Below are 19,079 nucleotides of genomic sequence, written 5' to 3'. Positions count from 1 at the left end.
TCCCCTAGAGGTGACCAACTTCACTAGTTTCTGCTTATCCATACTATGCTTGTGTTTGTAAAAATATGCAGGTACATATAAAAATTCTTACTCTCCCTCCTTTGTTACACCAAACTTGGCAAAATTATAGTGAAACAGCCCTTAAATATATGAAAAAGATATTCTATTTCACTCATAAGAGAAATGTAATTTAAAACTCTACTGAGATACCATTTTTCATCTTTTAGAATGGTAAAAAAAATTCAAAAGCTTAACCCCCTAGTCTGTCGGTGAGCTGTGGAGAAACAGGCGCTCTCAGGCATTGCTACCAGGAAGGCAAAATGGCGCAACTCCCACGGAGGGAAATTTGGCAATATCTAACAAAACCACATATATACATTTACTCTTTGGCCAGCACTCCCACTTCTAGGTTTTTACGCTGAAGATATATCTCTAGCAATACTAAAATACATATGTACAAGGTTATTCATTATGACATTGTAATTACAAACTATTAGAAATAACTCTAAGAGCCCATACATGGGAAATTCACTGATTAATCTTGTTTTATTAACACATGAGACTACTATGCAGCTGTGAAAAAGAACTCTGTGGAGAATTCCCTGGTGGTCCAGTGGTTAGGACTCAGCGCTTTCACTGCTGTGGGCCTGGGTTCTATCCCTGGTCAGGGAACTAAGATCCCACAAGCTGTGCAGTAAGGCCAAAAAAAAAAAAAAAAAAAAAAAAGAACTCTATGAACTGATAAGTGATTTTCAAGATATATTAGTTAAGTGAAAAAGGAGAATATATATCATTCCTCAATGATTCTTATCCTCAACAAATCCTCCAAGTCCAGTCAGTCACTCTGTTCTCTCCTTACATGCTACCTCATGTCTTTACTTCCTTCTCATCCACCTAAAAATCCATGATTCATTACTACACTCATTCTCTTGCAAACTTCATCTGACAAAATCCGAACCCCACATGATCTTTTAGCTTTCCTGTATCTTCAACTTTCCCTTTCTCTACTGATTCTTTCCCCTTGGGATTAAAGATGCTCAAGTTTCTCTAATCTAAAAAGTCCTCCCTTGATGCCAAATCCACATCTAGCTGTGGCCTTCCAGTTCTCTTCCCCTTCACAGCCATACTGAAAGAGTAGTCTATATTGGGTATTTTTACTTCCTCACTTCCCAATAATTCCTCAACCCACTTCTATCTATACCACAAAAATGGCCCTTGCCAAGGTGACCATGATGGCTTCCTTGCTCTAAATCAAAGGGACACTTCTCAGTCCTTATCTTACTTGGTCCCCAGCGGTACTTGATAGTGCTGACCACTTCGTCTTCAATGAAACTTTCTTCTTCTGGGTTCTGTGGCATCACCCTCTCTGTTTTCCTTCCTACTCCTCTAGTTGCTCTTTCTTGATACCCTTTGCAAACTCTTCGTCCACTTGGCCCTTATACTGTTGTTCCTTATGGCTCTATCCTAGGCTTTCTTCCTACTATACACACTCCTCGAAGGCAATCACAACTCACTTTCATTGTTCCAATGTATATGCTGCTCACTGCTCCCAAATCAACATCTCCAGTGTGTACCTCATTCCTAAGCTCAGACCCAAGTATTCCAACTCCCTGCCTAGAAAGCACTAGACAACGCATGGGCCTATGGCTCCAGGACATCCATAACCAAGCGTATCGTCTTTTCCTTCAAACTTATTCCTTCTCCAGCGCTCCCTAACTCTGTGAATGATACTACCATTTGCCCTGCCAAATAGAAACTTAACTTTCATCCTTGACTCCTCTCTTTTCCTAACTTTCCACATTCAGTCACTAAGAATTCTGTTAATTCTACCTCTTAAATGTCTTTCAAATTCACTGACTTCTCTCCATCCAAATTACCATTATCTAGGTTCAAGTAACCAATCACCTCTTCCGGAATCACTGACACCATCTCTTAAGTGATCTAGCTGTCCACATTTTAAACTTCTGCAATCTTCATTTTGAAGCCAATTTTAATTAAAAAAACAAAAACAAAAACCTTAACTGTGATCATATTGCTCACATGGTAAAGACCACTTGACAGCTCTCCACTGCCCTTAGGATAAAATCAACAGTCTTCAACACAGCTTACAACATCCTTCATTATGAACATCCCAACCTCATCAACCTCACTTATCATCCTTCTTCCACTTGTATCCTGGGACCATCTGTTCTCTTGAACCAAGTACCCTCTACTCTCTCCTGCATCACTCATATGCTATTCCCCCAGCCTAGGATTTTTTTCTCTCCTTATCTCCCCCAAATCTACCTAGCTCCTCCCATCCATCTTTCAGGTATCAGCCTAGACTACATTTCTCTTAGGAAGCCAAGTTGAGATCTCTCTGGCACATTATGTTTCACTCATTTGTGAAATTTCTCAGAATAATGATGGACATGTGAGAGAGAAGAGGTTGGGGCTGGGGAGAGAACAAATGTTTATTGAACACTATGTTTAAGACTGGAGAAGTGTGATGAGAGTATAAATTGGTACAAACTCCATGAAAGACAATTTTGTTAATATTTATTAAAATCACAGATGGATATACTCTCTGACTACTAATTCCATTTGTAGGTATTTACTCTAAAAATATACACCCACATATGCCAAATGATGTTGCAAGGAATAACACTGTACATACAAAAGACTGTAAGTAATCTACATATCCATCAACAGGGAAAATTTAAATAAATTATGGTACACTCATACAACACAATGCTCTGAAGCCATGAAAGGATTAGATATTAGAAACATCTTGGGCTTCCCTGAAGGTGCAGTGGTTAAGGATCTGCCTGCCAATGCAGGGGACACGGGTTTGAGCCCTGGTCCGGGAAGATCCCACATGCCATGGAGCAACTAAGCCCGTGCGCCACAACTACTAAGCCTGCGCTCTAGAGCCCATGAGCCACAACTATTGAGCCCGTGTGCCACAACTACTGAAGCCCACGCACCTAGAACCCGTGCTCCGCAACAAGAGAAGCCACTGCAATGAGAAGCCCGCGCACCGCAACGGGAGTAGCCCCCACTCGCTGCAACTAGAGAAAGCCAGCATGCAGCAAGGAAGACCTGACGCAGGAAAGAAAGAAGGAAAGAAAGAAAGGAAAGAAAAGAAAGAAAGAGAGGAAGGAAGGACGAAAGAAACATCTTTATGTACTGATGTGGTAAAATCATGAAAGTATATTTTTAAATTCAAAAGTAAGGTACAAAGCAGTAAATATGTTAGGCTAACATTTGTGAGAAAAGGTGAGAATTTTTACATAAAATTTTGCATAAAAATGCATAAAATTTCTCTGGAAGGATACTGAAATTGAATATGTTAGTTGATTCCAGGAAAGTGAATTTGGTGGCTGGGAAAAAGAGTGGAAAGTAGACAATCTTTTTAAATTTTTAAGCTAACTTTAATATAGAAAATTTTAAAAGCCAATCACACCAACAGGCTTTTAGTGAGCCTCTACTAAATGTTCAGTACTGTATTCTGGGAGTTCTCTTTAAGTTTCATGTTGCATTTTTCAAAACTATACAAAGTAGTAAATTAGGAAATCCAGGGAAAAAATTCCCCCAGATAATATAGAGGAAAACATTATAATCAATAACCACAAAAAGGCAGGAGTTTTTACTGTTGATTTTACCTCTTTTATCCCACCCCCCCAACCCTTATTATATAACCTCATCTTAATTCCAAAAGTCAACTCTTGTTAACCGAAATGGGGTCCATATGTGACAATGCGTGGCATATAAAACAAGGGAAGAAAATGACCATAAAGCATTTTAAAAAGCTGGACGCCATCAAATCAGCATCTCAGGAAACTTTAAAAGCTTTCTGTAAATAACAACAACAATAGCCGTAGCTAATATTTGAGTACCATGAATTTTACAATATACTGAGCTCCGTGCTAAGTACCTTACATACATAAAATAACTTATTTATTCCTCCTCTTAAAACTAAGAGACAAACAGGATGTGTACATTATTTTACAGATGAGAAAATGGATCCTAGAAGTTAAAGGGCTTATACATGGTGATATGGCTTATAATGGCATTTTTATTACTATAGTGGGGGGGGTGAGGGTGTCAAAAAAAGGTGTCCCCTCCAACCTCCAACTAGGAAAGAGGGAAATAAGATAGCCTTTTGAGATCAGGATTGTAAGAAATCAGTATCGTTGAATTTTCCTCTTCCTTGGCTTCCATAATACCATGTTTTTCCACCTCTATGCTATTCTTTCTGTCTCCTCTGGGTAGAGGAAGAGAGGAAACAGATAATCTCTAAATGCTGAAACACCTTGGTTCTTGGTCTTGGGCCTTCTTCTCTCTCCTCCTACTTTTTTCCCCAGTGATATTATCCAGTCATCCAGTTTCATGGCTCTATGGACCACTGGTTCACAAACTTTAATCTCAAGACCCCTTTACACTTTTAAAAATTACTGAGGGGGCTTCCCTGGTGGCGCAGTGGTTGAGAGTCCGCCTGCCGATGCAGGGGACACGGGTTCGTTCCGCGGTCCGGGAAGATCCCACATGCAGCGGAGCGGCTGGGCCCGTGAGCCATGGCCGCTGAGCCTGCACATCCGGAGCCTGTGCTCCGCAACGGGAGAGGCCACAACAGTGAGAGGCCCGCGTACCGCCAAAAAAAAAAAAAAAAAAAAAAATTACTGAGGATCCCAAAGAATTTTTTAATATAGGTTATCAGTATCTGCCATATTAGAAATAAAAACTGAAATATTAACTTCATTTAAAATTAACATTATTAATTATAACTTTAATTTAATGAAAATAAAATTAATTTCATTTAAAAATAATAAAAAGATAAGCTAACACATTTTAAATAAAAACTAACTATATTTTCCAAGACAAAAGAATTTAATGAGAAGAATGGCATTGCTTTACATTTTTGCAAAACTCTTTTGTCTAGCTTAATGGAAGATGACTGGGTTCTCATATCTACTTTTGTATTCAGTTTGTTGCAAGATGTTATTTTGGTTGAAGTACATGAAGAAAATCCACCCTCATAAAGATAAGTATTATAGTTGGACTAGGGAGCAGCATTTTAACGGCCTTTTTAGATCACTGTAGGTATCCTTCTTTGATACTACACCAAAACTGGACAAATAACGGTTTCTTAATGTTACAATGTGGAATCAGAAACCACATGAATGAGCTGTTGGTATCCTGCTACATTAAAACACATTGGTTGTGGACTTCCCTGGTGGTGCAGTAGTTAGGAATCCGCCTGCTAATGCAGGGGACATGGGTTTGAGCCCTGGTCTGGGAAGATCCCACATGCCATGGAGCGACTAAGCCTGTGCGCCACAACTACTGAGTCTGCGCTCTAGAGCCCGTGAGCCACAACTACCGAGCAAATGTGCCACAACTACTGAAGCCCGCGCGCCTTGAGCCCGTGCTCTGCAACAAGAGAAGCCACCGCAGTGAGAAGCCTGAGCACCGCAATGTGCAGCAACGAGGACCCAACGCAGCCAAAAATTAAAAAAAAAGAAAAAACAAAAAACAAACATTAGTTGATTTTACATTAGGCCTGGGTCTTTTACAGATGTTTTCAAAACAGTGACTTACGGGGCTTCCCTGGTTGCACAGTGGTTAAGAAGCCAGCTGCCAATGCAGGGGACAGAGGTTCGAGCCCTGGTCCGGGAAGATCCCACATGCTGCAGAGCAACTAAGCCCGTGTGCCACAACTACTGAGCCAGTGTACCACAACTACTGAAGCCCACGCACCTAGAGCCTGTGCTCCACAACAAGAGAAGCCACTGCAATGAGAAGCCCACGCACTACAACGAAGAGTAGCCCCCGCTGGATGCAACTAAAGAAAGCCCGCGTGCAGCAACGAAGACCTAATGCGGCCAAAAATAAATAAATTTATTTTTTTTAAAAAAAGGACTCACTGAATTTGAACAATAAAATAAAGTTGACATTTGTTAATATCACTACAGATCTCATCAAAAAGACTTTTAAGAAGTACTGAGAGGCTATCAAGCTCATGGTGGCAGATACAAGTTTTCCTATATTCTTTTTTTTTTTTCCTTTGCTTTAAAGCTCAAATTTTACCCTTGGCAACAAATACTGTCAGTTGTTCTTCTTGAAGTGATAGTTTACTTCATTCATTTCAAAGAAAATGTCTGCCAAATACCCATAATTGAATAACCAGTTTTCATCTGCTAGCCATTCTTTCAGATGGTGTTCCATGAAAAAAGTGTCCAGTTGAGCTTGCAACTCAAAACAATTGAACAACTGCTTTTCCTCAAGACAACCGCCAGAGTTCAGTACGCAGCAGCAGTACTTTATGGATTCTTCCCACCTCATAATAAAGAATACTGAAGAGATCTGTATTTAAGGGTTGAAATTTTAAATTAATAAGTTTTATTGTATTATTTTATTGATGTAAAAATCAAGGACATTTTAAGTAAGACTGGCTTTTTTTTGGGGGGGGGTCACTGCAAATGCATGGGGTAAATAATTCAATGACTTTGATGCTACTTGCCTTGATTCATGCTAAAATGACAGTAGTTTTACCACTTTTTTTTTGCAAATTTTTAAATGAATTAGTTTTTTTTTGCAAATAATGTCTTAGTATTACTATGAAAGTAGTTTTGACCTCATGAATTCCCTTGAAGAGGTCATGGGGATCCCCAGGGGTCTGCAGACCACACTTTGAGAACTGCTACTATAGACTATTACAATGACTTTCCAGTTTTTATCCCAGTCTATGCTTCTTTTTTTGCCAAACCCACTGGACCCTGTAACAATGATAGAAATGTTTTCGCACTTACCAAAGGTCAAGCCCTCTGCTTCAACTCTAAATCCTATCCCCTCCAACCTTCCCTAGGACGTGGCTCCTTCAGTTATTCTGTCCTAATCCTTTATCAGCAACCACCTTCTCTCTCATCAACATACAAACAACCTCTAGTATTTCTTCCCGTTGTTTTTTTTTTTTTGCGGTACGCGGGCCTCTCACGGGCCCAGCCGCTGCGGCATATGGGATCTTCCCGGACCGGGGCACGAACCCGTGTCTCCTGCATCGGCAGGTAAACTCTCAACCACTGCACCACCAGGGAAGCCCTCTTCTCATTCTTACAAATCCCTCCTTTGATCCCGAAGGCCCCTCCAGCTACTTCCCCATTTCTCTGCTTCCTTTTGTAAACGAGGTCTTTCAAGAACTGTCTACACAACTCAATAAAGCTGGAAAACAAAAACAAAAACAAAATAAAGTGATTCTGAAGGATGGCAGCGAAGGGAATAAAAAAAGCTGTCCTTCTTCCTCCAGTCTCCTGAAATGATTCCTCATTGGTTAAAGCCAACAAGAAGATAGAGGACAAGAGAGACTATTGATACATCTGTGCAAGTCAGCTGCCCAGGTAGTTAGCTGAAGAAAGAAAGGTGAGAAGAAGATGTAGAAAAGCAAGAAAAGGTATCTTTTACAGTTTTGTTAGGGGAATCACTGACCAAAACCACCCACCCTGGCCAGGGGCAATAGTAACCAGCTGCATGAGTTATCTTACAGCAGGAGATCCTGGTAAAGAACATGGAACAAGCTACCACCAACCGGAAGAATTCAGGAGAAGTCAAAAGGAGAGAGGAGACGCCAGTCCATATGTCCTACCAACCTCCCAGAATCCTTCACACTGGAACCCATCTTGGCTGAGTGATGCTCACACCACCAGGAAGGACCCTGAGTCAGAATGATTGGCCAGAGACAACCTGGAAACTAACCCAACACCATAAAACCTGAGACTGTGAGCCACGTGGCAGAGCAGTTCTCCTGGGTTCCCTTACCCTCCTGCTCTCCACCCAGGCACCCCTTCCCAATAAAGTCTCTTGCTTTGTCAGCATGTGTGTCTCCTTGGACAATTCATTCCTGAGTGTTAGATAAGACCCCAATCTCGGGCCCTGGAAAGGGGTCCCCCTTCCTGCAACAGTTTACCCTTTTTACTGCTTACATCCTATCTTTCCTTTCATCTAGGGGAAAAGTTTGTAATAACTGACTAAATAGATAAATAAATTTTCATCACCCTCTTTAAAAATTTTTTTATTTTTTTCCTGCACCGTGTGGCTTGTGGGATCTTAGTTTCCCGACCAGGGATCAAACCCAGGCCCATGCAGTGAAAGCGCTGAGTCTTAAACACTGGACTGCCAGGGAATTCTCTAAAAAAATTTTTTTAAATAGAGAGTTGTCTACTTGCTGTTGTACTCCTTCACCTCCAATTCACTTCTCAACCCCTCCAATTTAGTATCTATTCTCACCACTCCAATAAAGCTGCTCTAGTCAAGACCACAGTCACTGTTTTGTCCTCACTTATTCAACCTTTCAGAAGCATTGAGTAGAACTGACCACTCCTTTCTTGAAATACTCTCCTTACACTCTCCTGGTTTTGTTTCCGTTCTACTTCACCGACTCTCTTTCGTGGTTAACTTTTTTTTATCTCCTTAGCTTGTAATCAATTTCTGAAAGCTGGAGTATCTCCAGAGCTAGGTCTTGGACCCTGTTCTCTAAGGCTCCATGGATCGCTGAAGTCTCCGGATTTCTCCCTATAGTCCAGAGCTCTCCCCTGATTAGGACCATCAACTGCCCACCTGACATCTCCACAAAGCTATCCAACAGGCTTTCAAACTTTACAGGTCCAACCCCGATTCTCTCACAAACCTATTTTTCTCCCAGTCTTCTTTCCATCTGCTCTCACTTCTCTAAGCCTCACAGGTGGCAAAGCTGGGATTTAAACTAGGTCTCTGTTGGGTCTTTGTTGCTGCACGCGGGCTTTCTCTAGTTGTGGCGAGTGGGGGTTACTCTTCATACTGGTGCGCGGGCTTCTCAATGCAGTGGCTTCTCTTATTGCAGAGCGTGGGCTCTACGTGCATGGGCTCAGTAGTTGTGGCTCGTGGGCTCTAAAACACAGGCTCAGTAGGTGTGGCACATGGGCTTAGATGCTCCACGGCATGTGGGATCTTCCTAGACCAGGGCTCCAACCTGGGTCCTGTGCATTGGTAGGCGGATTCTTAACCACTGCGCCACTAGGGAAGTCCAAACTAGGTCTTTGCTTTAACACCTAAACCTGTGGGCATTCCTTCATATTGTGCACTGTTACTATAGGTCCCGGCTAAGGTGGCCTTCAGCCAAGTGCAAATTCAGACAGTGCATCCACCTTAACATATTTTTGTATTTGAGTGCCAAATCTTTGGAAATAATAGCTAGAATCCTGTTTTGTGTTCACAGAGGTTTCCAAGTCTGTTGTGGACAAAGTTATAAAACCAGGAAGAGATAGTAGAGACAATATGGGTTGGGCGGAGGCACAGCTAAAAGGAGAAGACCGGCCTTCAACTGTCCACTCAGCATCCACCAGAGCAGGGTTTCTCAACCTCGGCGTTATTGGCATTGGGCGCTGCATAATTCTTTGTTGCACATTCTTTGTTGTACTATGACTGTAGAATGTTTAGCAGCATCCCTATACTCTATTCATTATATGCCAGTAGTACCCTTTCAGTTTTCATAGCCAAAACTGTTTGGACATTGCCAAATGTCCCCTTGGAGGTAAAACCTTGCATGCCCCACCTCCAACTGCACTAAAGGGATGTACTTTATGTTTCAAGGAAATATGGAAAGAAATTCAAAAAAATAGAGTAAAGGATAAATAATACAATATATTTACAAAATCATGTTTTCAAAGACTTTTTAGAGGTATGGGGAAACAATAATGACATAAAAGTATAAAAGGGTTTAGCAAACTGTGTAAATGGTATGAGCTCCACTTTGCAGAAAAAAATTACATAAGCATGAAAAAACACTGGAAGACATAATAATAATTGTTATTTACTGAACTAGCTTATATGATCCAGGCATTGTATTAAGCACTTCAAAAATCATCTCATTTAATCATCACAACAATTCTCAGTTATTGATCCATTTTACAGATCAGGAAACTAAGGGTAACTTGAACAAGGCTATATAGCTGTAGAGAAGATAGGTGTTGAAACTAAATTTATTCAGCTCTAATGCCTATCTCTTAACTAGCATTCTGCTTCATAATACATGAAAGTAATATACCAAACATTAACAATGTTTATCTCTGGATGGTAGAATTAAAACTGATTTTGTTTTCTTCTCTATATTTTTCTGTCGATTCCATATTTTCTACTATAATATTTACTACTTATATAATCAGAAAAAAAATTTTAAGTGAAAGTTGTGAATACCACTTGGTAACATGGAGAAGAGGATTATTATAAAAAAGATACAAAATTCAATGTAAAGTATGATTACAATTATGTAAAAATATGCAAAAGATAAAAGGAAGTATATACATAGTCATTATACTAGGGAGGGGGGAATAACAAGTAATTTTTACTTATCTTTTCCATATTACTATTAATGTAATTATATTTTATAACGGATAAAAGTTTATAATGAAAAGAAAGCAATAACAATCATCTATAATTTCATTAACTCGAGATAACACTGTTAGTAGGCAATGAATTTCTTTCTAGTCTTTTTCTAAGATCAACACAATTACTTACAAACATTAACGTGAAGGAACCAAAGAGAATTCTTATTCAACCTGCAGATGACACTTAGTTGGAGAGGACAGCTAAAAGTTGGATTCAAAACACAGTTCTGAGGAAGGAAAGGGAATGGAGCTAACATTGGGGAGTGTTTCTGTGTCAGACAGAAAAAGCTGAACATCTGGACTGTAGGCCTGACTCCCCCTCGATTGGACAGGACAACATTGGACAAGGTGCTTGGTTTTTCTAAACCTTTTTTTAAATACCTATTTCCTATATACCACCCACAGCATTTCTTTGAAGCTAAAATGCAAGTGTGTGTGTATGTGTGTGTGTGTGTGTGTGTGTGTGTGTGCGCGCGCGCGCGCGCGCGTGCGTGTGTGTGCGCACGTGCGTGTGTGTGTGTGTGTGTGTGTGAAAACACTTTGTAAACTCTAAATTCCTATACAAAGGTAAGAATCTTTACTGTCCAAGCCAATAGTAAAAACAGTGGTATGAAATTCAATAGTCTTTTTCCAAGCACAAAGGAAATAATATGGCGATAAAACAATTTCTGTGTGACCATGTCAATCACTAATCTTGATTCAGATTTATGTGCCTAATAAAACCGCTGTAAAGGAGAAGTAACCTTCAGGTATGACCTGCAGAGAAAAACTGTTTATGCCTTGAATAGTGCAAAGAGGATTCTCTGCAGGCAGAGAATGGAGAGCCAGTCATCTGCATCTAGGGTGCAAATTGGATCTCTTACCTGCAGCTCTGCTTCCAGGCCCAGCCGTCTGATAAAGGGGTCAGTGACATGGTAGCGCCGCTCAAAGCTCAGGGCACCCCGCTCCTGGGGAAGAGAAACAAACTCATAGATTCATTGATTCGATTTAACATGATTTACTATGTTCCTATTACATATGCAGCATTGTGCTGGGCCCCACAGGAGCTAGAAAAGAGAACAAGAAATTGGCCTGCAGGAGTTTACAATATACTTGGGCAGGGATTAGAGAATAATATCGATAGAAGAGAGGATATAATTAAGCACTAAGTTGTAATTGTTGGGTTACCAAAAAAAAAAAAAATTGAAACAACAAATAGGGAATGTTTCCATACTTAGGTTAGAGAAGGTGGGCATCATCTTTAGGACACATATTGTGGGGTATATATAAAGGAGAAAAATAACTTGAGTGGTCCCTCCAATTCTATGATTCTGTGCCTCTAGGAATTGGTCCTTGCCCTTGGGGCCACGCAGTCTAATGAAATCACACACAAACCCCCCCACAAATGGACAAAGCTGCAAAAGGATTCAGGGATGCAGGGGAAAATATACAAAACACAGACTAACGTGCATAGGCATAAGTGTCACCAATCCTTCTGGATGGTGACCACAGCTTATGCGCATGCCACTTAATTTTTAAAAGATTTTTGGCGCTTAACCTTTACAAAGAACTTTCTCAGGTTCTTTCGGATTTCATTCTCAAGATAAGCCTGCAGGCAGACAGACATTATTATCATTTAACAACAGAAAACTGAGGCACAGAAAGGCAAAGTGACTAAAGTCTTATAGGTAGTTAATTAGGGCAGTGGTGAGATTAAGCCCCTGACCCCAGCCTGGGCTTCTTACTTCAAAAGCACATCTTGTCTTGGTTGAATCTCCTCCATTAAACCCCCATGCTCCTTTACTGAGGGCTTCCCTGACAAAGCCTGGGCTACCTCGCTAAATGAGCTTGACTGCCCAGTCATCTATTCATCTCACAGTATTGGAGTGTCTTCCAGGTACAAACTGCAGAGAAAAGGTGCAGGCTTTGGTATAGGAGACCCTCGAAGAAGAGAAGAAAGAGTCTAAGCTAAACTGGGATTAAGACTCCCCCAGGTTCTGTTATATGTACAGCTGAGTAGCCAGAGCAACGTGAAGAAGCTCTATTTCCTTCTGCTGCACACCCCGCCTCCTCCACAGGTGTGCACATACGTGCTCCCCTCCTCCACCAGACTCCATCAATCTCAGCAGCCCAGGTACAAGTGCTTGGATAGAGGAGTCTCCATGATTCCATGTTCTTGGATAAAAGAAGACCAGAGTCAAGAGACCTTGGTTCTAGGCCTGTGTCTGCCATTAATTAGTTAATGGCAAGTCACAGACTCTAGTCCTCAGTTTATTCAGCTATAACATGAATCTGTGGGGAAAAAGGACCTCATGCTCTGGTTCATAGGTCTGGGTTGCTTACCTTTATCTGCCTACAGATGAGGTCTCTAGTTATGTTGACTTTTGCCATCTTCTCTTAATGGATTCAACAGAAGGAAGCTATAGAAGGATCTTCAGGACCCTTGAGCATTCCAGCCAAGCCCAGGTCCACAAGACACACATTTAATTACCTGGGGGAAAAAAAATAATCAAACCTTGGAGGATGGAGTAAGGTGGCTTCAGGGCCCTGATTCCACCCCTAAAATAGCCCACCAGCCCACCCAGTAAACTGGCTATTGCCCGTGATTTATGACATGGTGTGCTGGCCCTGCTCCATAGTGTTGAAGAACCTCTGGAGGGTGAAGGGGGTTGGAGGGTGGAGAGACAAAGATTCACAGCCACAGGAAGTACTGGAACAAACACTGAAGGAGTCAGTCATGTGTGCTTCTCTAGAAAATGGGTGTGTGTGTGTGGATATGAGTATGAAGGAAGATGGAAGCACATCCCAAAGTAAGAACAAGGCATACAGCAAGAAAGATGTCAAGTTTCACTTGCTCAGTATGCATCTGTGGCAACCAGTCTGAAACTTTTAATTATGCTTCAAAATCCTTGACCTTCAGCCTGGCCCTCCCCAAAGCCAAATCAGTATCACAAACAGAACATTCAACCCTCTAACAGATTCACAGAATCAAAGAGCAGACAGGAAATGTAATGGTGACCATGTCCAACATAAAGAAATCCTTCTTCAATACCCTGATATGTAGGCTTTCAGACTCCGAACTTCTTAAGCAAACTATTCCTTTATTACACAACTCTGTTAGAAAGACCTAGTCATCTCATTTCTGATAATTTGCCATAAGAAAGCACAAAATATGAGAAATAAAAAAGTTCCATACTGAAACATATTCATCATCGAGTTTGTAAAAGCAAAAAAAATAAAACCACCCAAGTTTCCAATGATAGAGGAATGGCTAAATAATGTATAGTCATATGATATTATGTAGCATTAGAAATGCTACTTATGAAGGAAAAATGCTTACATCATGTCAAATGTTTATATTTTGCTTTTGCAGTAAACACTATTGTCACAGCTATGTTTAAAAAAGGAAATATAAAAAATAACAATTGCCATCTTTGGATAATAAATAGTATGACTGATTTTTTCCTTCTACTTTTTGATGTTTTCAAATTTTTTCTATAAAAGCACATTAATTTTATTTTACAATCAGAAAAAAAAACCACTAGAGAAAAAAATAAACCACTGTTTTTGGGGTTGTTTTTTGAACATCTTTATTGGAGTATAATTGCTTTACAATGGTGTGTTAGTTTCTGCTTTATAACAAAGTGAATCAGTTATACATATACATATATCCCCATATCTCTTCCCTCTTCCGTCTCCCTCCCTCCCACCCTCCCTATCCCTCTAGGTGGTCACAAAGCACCGCTGATTTCCCTGTACTATGAGGCTGCTTCCCACTAGCTATCTATTTTACATTTTAAACCACTATGTTTTAAAAGAAAGTTCTGCCTCCTGTTATGTCCACCTTTTGGTCCTGTTTCTATCTCTGAAGTCACACAGGAGGTCTAGTCTTCCTTCTCCATGATGGCCCTCTAATGATGGCTCGTAAGGCTCATCAGGCCTCTCTGCTAACCCTCCCAAGTCAACAGGACCTCCCGAGGCCACTTCTGGACCTCCTGGCCCTGGCTTTCCTCCAACTGGCCTCCTGCAGATTCCTAGCTCACCCTCCGAAAACCAAACCTTCTCCACCTGAGCTGTGAGCAGACTCCTTCCTTTCCTTTTGGCATTTAACCACAAAAGGAGACTCTATTTATAAACACTATGTTATCGCAGATTTTTTTTTCCTTTAGTGCTAGGCACACAGTGGGACTATAAAAAACTTGCTGCCTGATTAGATGTTCCCATTCAGCTTGAGTTCTTTGGTCTCTAGAAAATGGGTGTGTGTGTGAAGAACACAATAGACCATGGTCTATTGTGGGATTAAAAGCTCTTAAAAGGGCAAGAACCTTCCCTTACAGTGTGGAAGTCACCCAGCATTGCATCTTAGGGAGCATTAACAGGGATATATGGAAGTCACTGGCACTACTTAGGCTCACAAAACCTACAAGCACCAAGAACATCCAGGGATGCCATCTGAAAACTACAATTCCACAATAGCTTTTCCAGGGGCCCTTGGCCATCAAATTAAAATTGTGAATTTGAACAAACTGACATAAATTAAGCGTTGGCCTGCAATTGTGTTTATGGCTCTGATTTGTGATATAATGGTCAAAGCCAAAACAATAACAGTAACTGCCCCACAATCACCAATAATATGGGGTGAGGCTTATTACAATGGAAAACACCAAAGTCAGTGAGTATATCTGATATAAAGTAAGACCAGTGGGCTTCCCTGGTGGTGCAGTGGTCGAGGGTTCGCCTGCTGATGCAGGGGACATGGGTTTGTGCCCCGGTCCGGGAAGATCCCACATGCCACGGAGTGGCTGGGCCCATGAGCCATGGCCGCTGAGCCTGCGCGTCCGGAGCCTGTGCTCCACAACGGGAGAGGCCCCAACAGTGAGAGGCCCGCGTACCGCAAAAAAAAAAAAAAAAAAAGTAAGGCCAGTGATGTGGCCTTGGTCAAGTCTCTTAATCTCTCTAAGTAGGCCCTCATTCCTGTGACTCACAGGCACAGGAAGCATTGGTACAAACACTGAATGGGCCATGCATGCTTCACCAGAAAAAGGCTCATTTTTTACTCCCAACACGTTTTCCTTGGAAGATTACTGGGAAGGTCAAATAAAATAATGTAAGTATAAAGTTTTTTCTTTAATTTTATTTTGAAAAGAATATAAATACTTTTATCTGCTAAGAAATAGTAAGTTGCCAAATATTATGTACTTACTATGTACCAGGAATTGTGCTAAGTGCTTTATATTTATTCATTCATTAACTTATTCATTTAACAGGTGAACACAAGAAGCTTCTACTATATGCCAGGTACTATTCCGGGCCCAGGAGATACAGCAGTGAACAAAATAGGCAAGTTCCTTACTCTCATGGTACCTATATTCTAGCAGGAGGGGATAGATAACAAATAATAATACAAATAAAATAAGAAGATATCCAGTAGTGAAAAGAGCTATAATGAAAATAAAACAAGTTGATCAGAGAGTGATTGATGGGCTACTTTTAGACTTGAGGTCAAAGAAGATACAGTGTATTTTGGAGTTTTCTGGCTGCTCGGCATGTGAACTCCCTTCCTGTATTTTGGGAACTCCCCATCTAACGAGTCTGGCGGGAGGCAGAGCGCCCTCTCACTATGAAGTGAGAATGGTGGAGTCAAGATTCTCTTTCTGAGGCTCCCTTACACCTACAGTGTGTGCATATGGCCCAGGCTATGCCAACAGACACATGAGCCCCAGACTTTAATTGGGATCTGCTGTCAACGAATCGGAGGATCATGGAAAGTCCATGCTGGCAGGAAGAGGCGCTATAGCTGCCATTAAGGTCCAGTCAGCTGGCGGTGCTGTAAGCTGTATCAGTGGCAGCAGTGACCTCATGGACTGGTTCCGTGAATGATTCTGGCTGTGGGTCCTGGATGCTAACCAGTTTCCCTTGTTCCAGCCCTTTCTTCAAGGCTGCTCTGCGGCCTTCCCTGATATTTTGTGAGTTTCCCTAATATCCTTTCAAGAATCAGCTAGAATTGGTTTCTGTTGCTTACAACTACAAATCCTGCCTGATACAGAGGGGCCCTCTGAGAAGATGGCATTTAAGCTGAACCGTGAATGACAAGAAATCGCAAAGAACTAGGGGGATACACTTCTGAGGAGAGAGACAACTAGTGCTAAGATTAGTTCAAGAAGCTTGTATGGTAGATGCTACTATCATTTTATAGATGAAGAAACAGAGTCATAGATGGGAGACAATTTTCACAATGTCACACAGCTAGTAAACTGGAGGTGGAGCTGGGACTCAAACCTAGAACTGTATGGATACTCTTAATTACTAAGTATATATGAATAAATTACTACAGTATGTAATTTCCTAGAGTAATGATCACTACGAGAATCCCCAAAAGAGCCAACTAATTTGTCACTACTCATTCATTATTTTTCTTAAAACATAAACTGAGTTTTTAGCAAGCACCAAGCACTGTGCTTGACACAAGGGAATAATGAGATGAAAGATATAGTACCTATACTAAGAAAGCAAAGAATCAAAGGCAAGGGACTTTAGGGAATTCCTTGGCAGTCCAGCGGTTAGGACTCGGCGCTTTCACTGCCGAGGGCACGGGTTCAATCCCTGGTGGGGGGACTAAGATCCCACAAGCCGCATGGCGAGGCCAAACAAAAAAGAAAAAAATAAAAAAACAAAGGCAAGGGACTTTAGCTAATATTGGTGTGTGGCTTGGAAATACTAAAAGGAACAAGGGAGGTAAAAGCAGAGAAACCAGGCAAGCAAAAACCACTACAATTCAAGTAAATGATAAAATGGAAACTGGGATTTAAAACAATATCAGACTGGTAGGCAGAGGTTTAAAACCCAAAATGTCAAATTTAACACAACTACTGCTCAGTTGGTATTTTGGTAAACATTTTCATTCCCATCCTGAGAAGAAATGATAGCACACTGGCAGATAGCTCATTCTGGAGCACAGCCCACCCTCTCCTCTCTTAAGGGCAACAGTGCCTTTCCACAAACTTTTAGAGGCGGACAAGCATAACTGGAAACACTTCTAAGCAGAGATTATATAAAGGCTCACCTCAGGAGAGAAATACGCTCAAATATACAGGGGGCATAACTAGTTTCATACTTCAGTCCAAAGCCTCTCAAATACAAATGATCAGAGCAATAAATTAAAGTTATTTGAATATTAGGAGATTTAATCATGGTCAAAAAAATTTTTTTTTTTTTTTGTGGTACTTGGGCCTCTTACCGTTGTGGCCTCTCCCTCTGCGGAGCAGAGGCTGTGGACACGCAGGCTCAGTGGCCATGGCTCACGGGCCCAACCGCTCCGCGGCATGTGGGATCCTCCCGGACCGGGGCACGAACCCATGTCCCCTGCATCGGCAGGCGGACTCTCAACCACTGCGCCACCAGGGAAGCCCCATGGTCAAATTTTAAAAGCATTATTTTAAGGAAGGTTAGGAAATAGTCAATTCTATAAAGAACTCATAAATATGAAATGATACGAATGAAAGACTGGAATTGGCAAAAGGAAGTTAAATATATTATATATGATTAAACTCTAGAAAAGACTACATCAAGGGGATTTCTATCTCTGGTGCAGTATGCAAATTACATAATGCTCAGTTCTGCTGAGGGGCAAAAAGACGGAAATAAGTGACTTCAAGAATCCATAAGGTGGGGACTTCCCTGGTGGTCCAGTGGCCAAGACTCTGTGCTCCCAATGCGGGGGGCCTGGGTTCAATCCCTGGTCAGGGAACTGGATCCCACATGCCACAACTGAAAGTTCGCATGCCACAAGGAAGAGTTCGCATGCCTCAACTAAGACCTGATGCAGCCAAATTAAAAAAAAAAAAAAGGAATCCATAAGGTAAAAATTTCAGTGCCTATTTTGCCAGGCACTACGCTAAACTTTGAAAATACAGCAAAGAACAAGCCGAACACAGACCTGTCTCTTCAAGAGCACACAATATAGTTGTCATTAATTGTATATCAATGGCACCAAGGCTACTGTAATCAGAGCTCCAAAGAGGGACTGAAAAAGGCTAATTTAACCAAACGACCAAAATGAATAGCTAGGACAGTAAATTCAGAAGGAACAACATGGAATAATAAATTAAATTTTATTTATACTCATTTATTCACACATCTTAGAAGAGAGCACAAAAATGACAGTAGGGGAAACAAACTAAACATATAACAGTAGAGCTAGACAGACAACTGGGAAATCAATAATGAAGAATAAGGACTTTAACAGACCACAAGCAACTTTTTTTTTGGCTGAGTCACATGGCTTGCGGGATCTTAGTTTCCCAACCAGGAATTGAACCCTGGCCACCACAGTGAAAGTGCCGAGTCCTAACCACTGGAGCACCAGGGAATTCCCAGACAACAAGCAACTTTTAATGTATCTTCTTCATCCTAAGCATAGCACAGTTAATGAATAAACCCTGATTTTCACACTTAAAGCTCTAATAACACTGAGGGCTAATTTGTTGGCAGAACGTGAAAGCTCAATAAAAACTTCCTCTAGCTAGAATACAAAGGTTTAGGAATGGCATTTACTTGTAATTCAGGATATTGCAGGCAAACTCTAGCTGATATTAAATGGAAAAGAGGAAGAAGGAAGCCAGCTTCTAGGAGTCAGGAATACGAGAAATATAAAAATACCTAAGGCACAAAGGAAAAGATATGATTTAATGTTTTGCAGAGCAC

At 41.1% G+C, this 19,079-nt stretch overlaps 1 protein-coding gene across 2 annotated transcripts in view; it reads right to left on the bottom strand.

The window, feature by feature from the left end:
• Positions 1 to 19,079, bottom strand: part of WDTC1 (WD and tetratricopeptide repeats 1) — a 71,764-nt gene that overhangs the window by 40,318 nt on the left and 12,367 nt on the right. For both annotated transcript variants that reach the window (XM_060017099.1, XM_060017106.1), the window contains exons 2-3: positions 12,720 to 12,867; positions 11,261 to 11,344 (exon numbers count right to left, since the gene is read on the bottom strand). In XM_060017099.1, the coding sequence (XP_059873082.1) occupies positions 11,261 to 11,344; positions 12,720 to 12,767 (132 nt within the window). In that variant the 5' untranslated portion in view covers positions 12,768 to 12,867. The remainder of the gene's footprint in view (positions 1 to 11,260; positions 11,345 to 12,719; positions 12,868 to 19,079) is intronic.

Source organism: Delphinus delphis, chromosome 1 (assembly GCF_949987515.2).
Source record: "Delphinus delphis chromosome 1, mDelDel1.2, whole genome shotgun sequence".
Classification (NCBI taxonomy): Eukaryota; Metazoa; Chordata; class Mammalia; order Artiodactyla; family Delphinidae; genus Delphinus; species Delphinus delphis.
The sequence above is the reverse complement of the archived record's forward strand: the minus strand, read 5'-3'. Positions and strand labels throughout refer to the sequence as shown.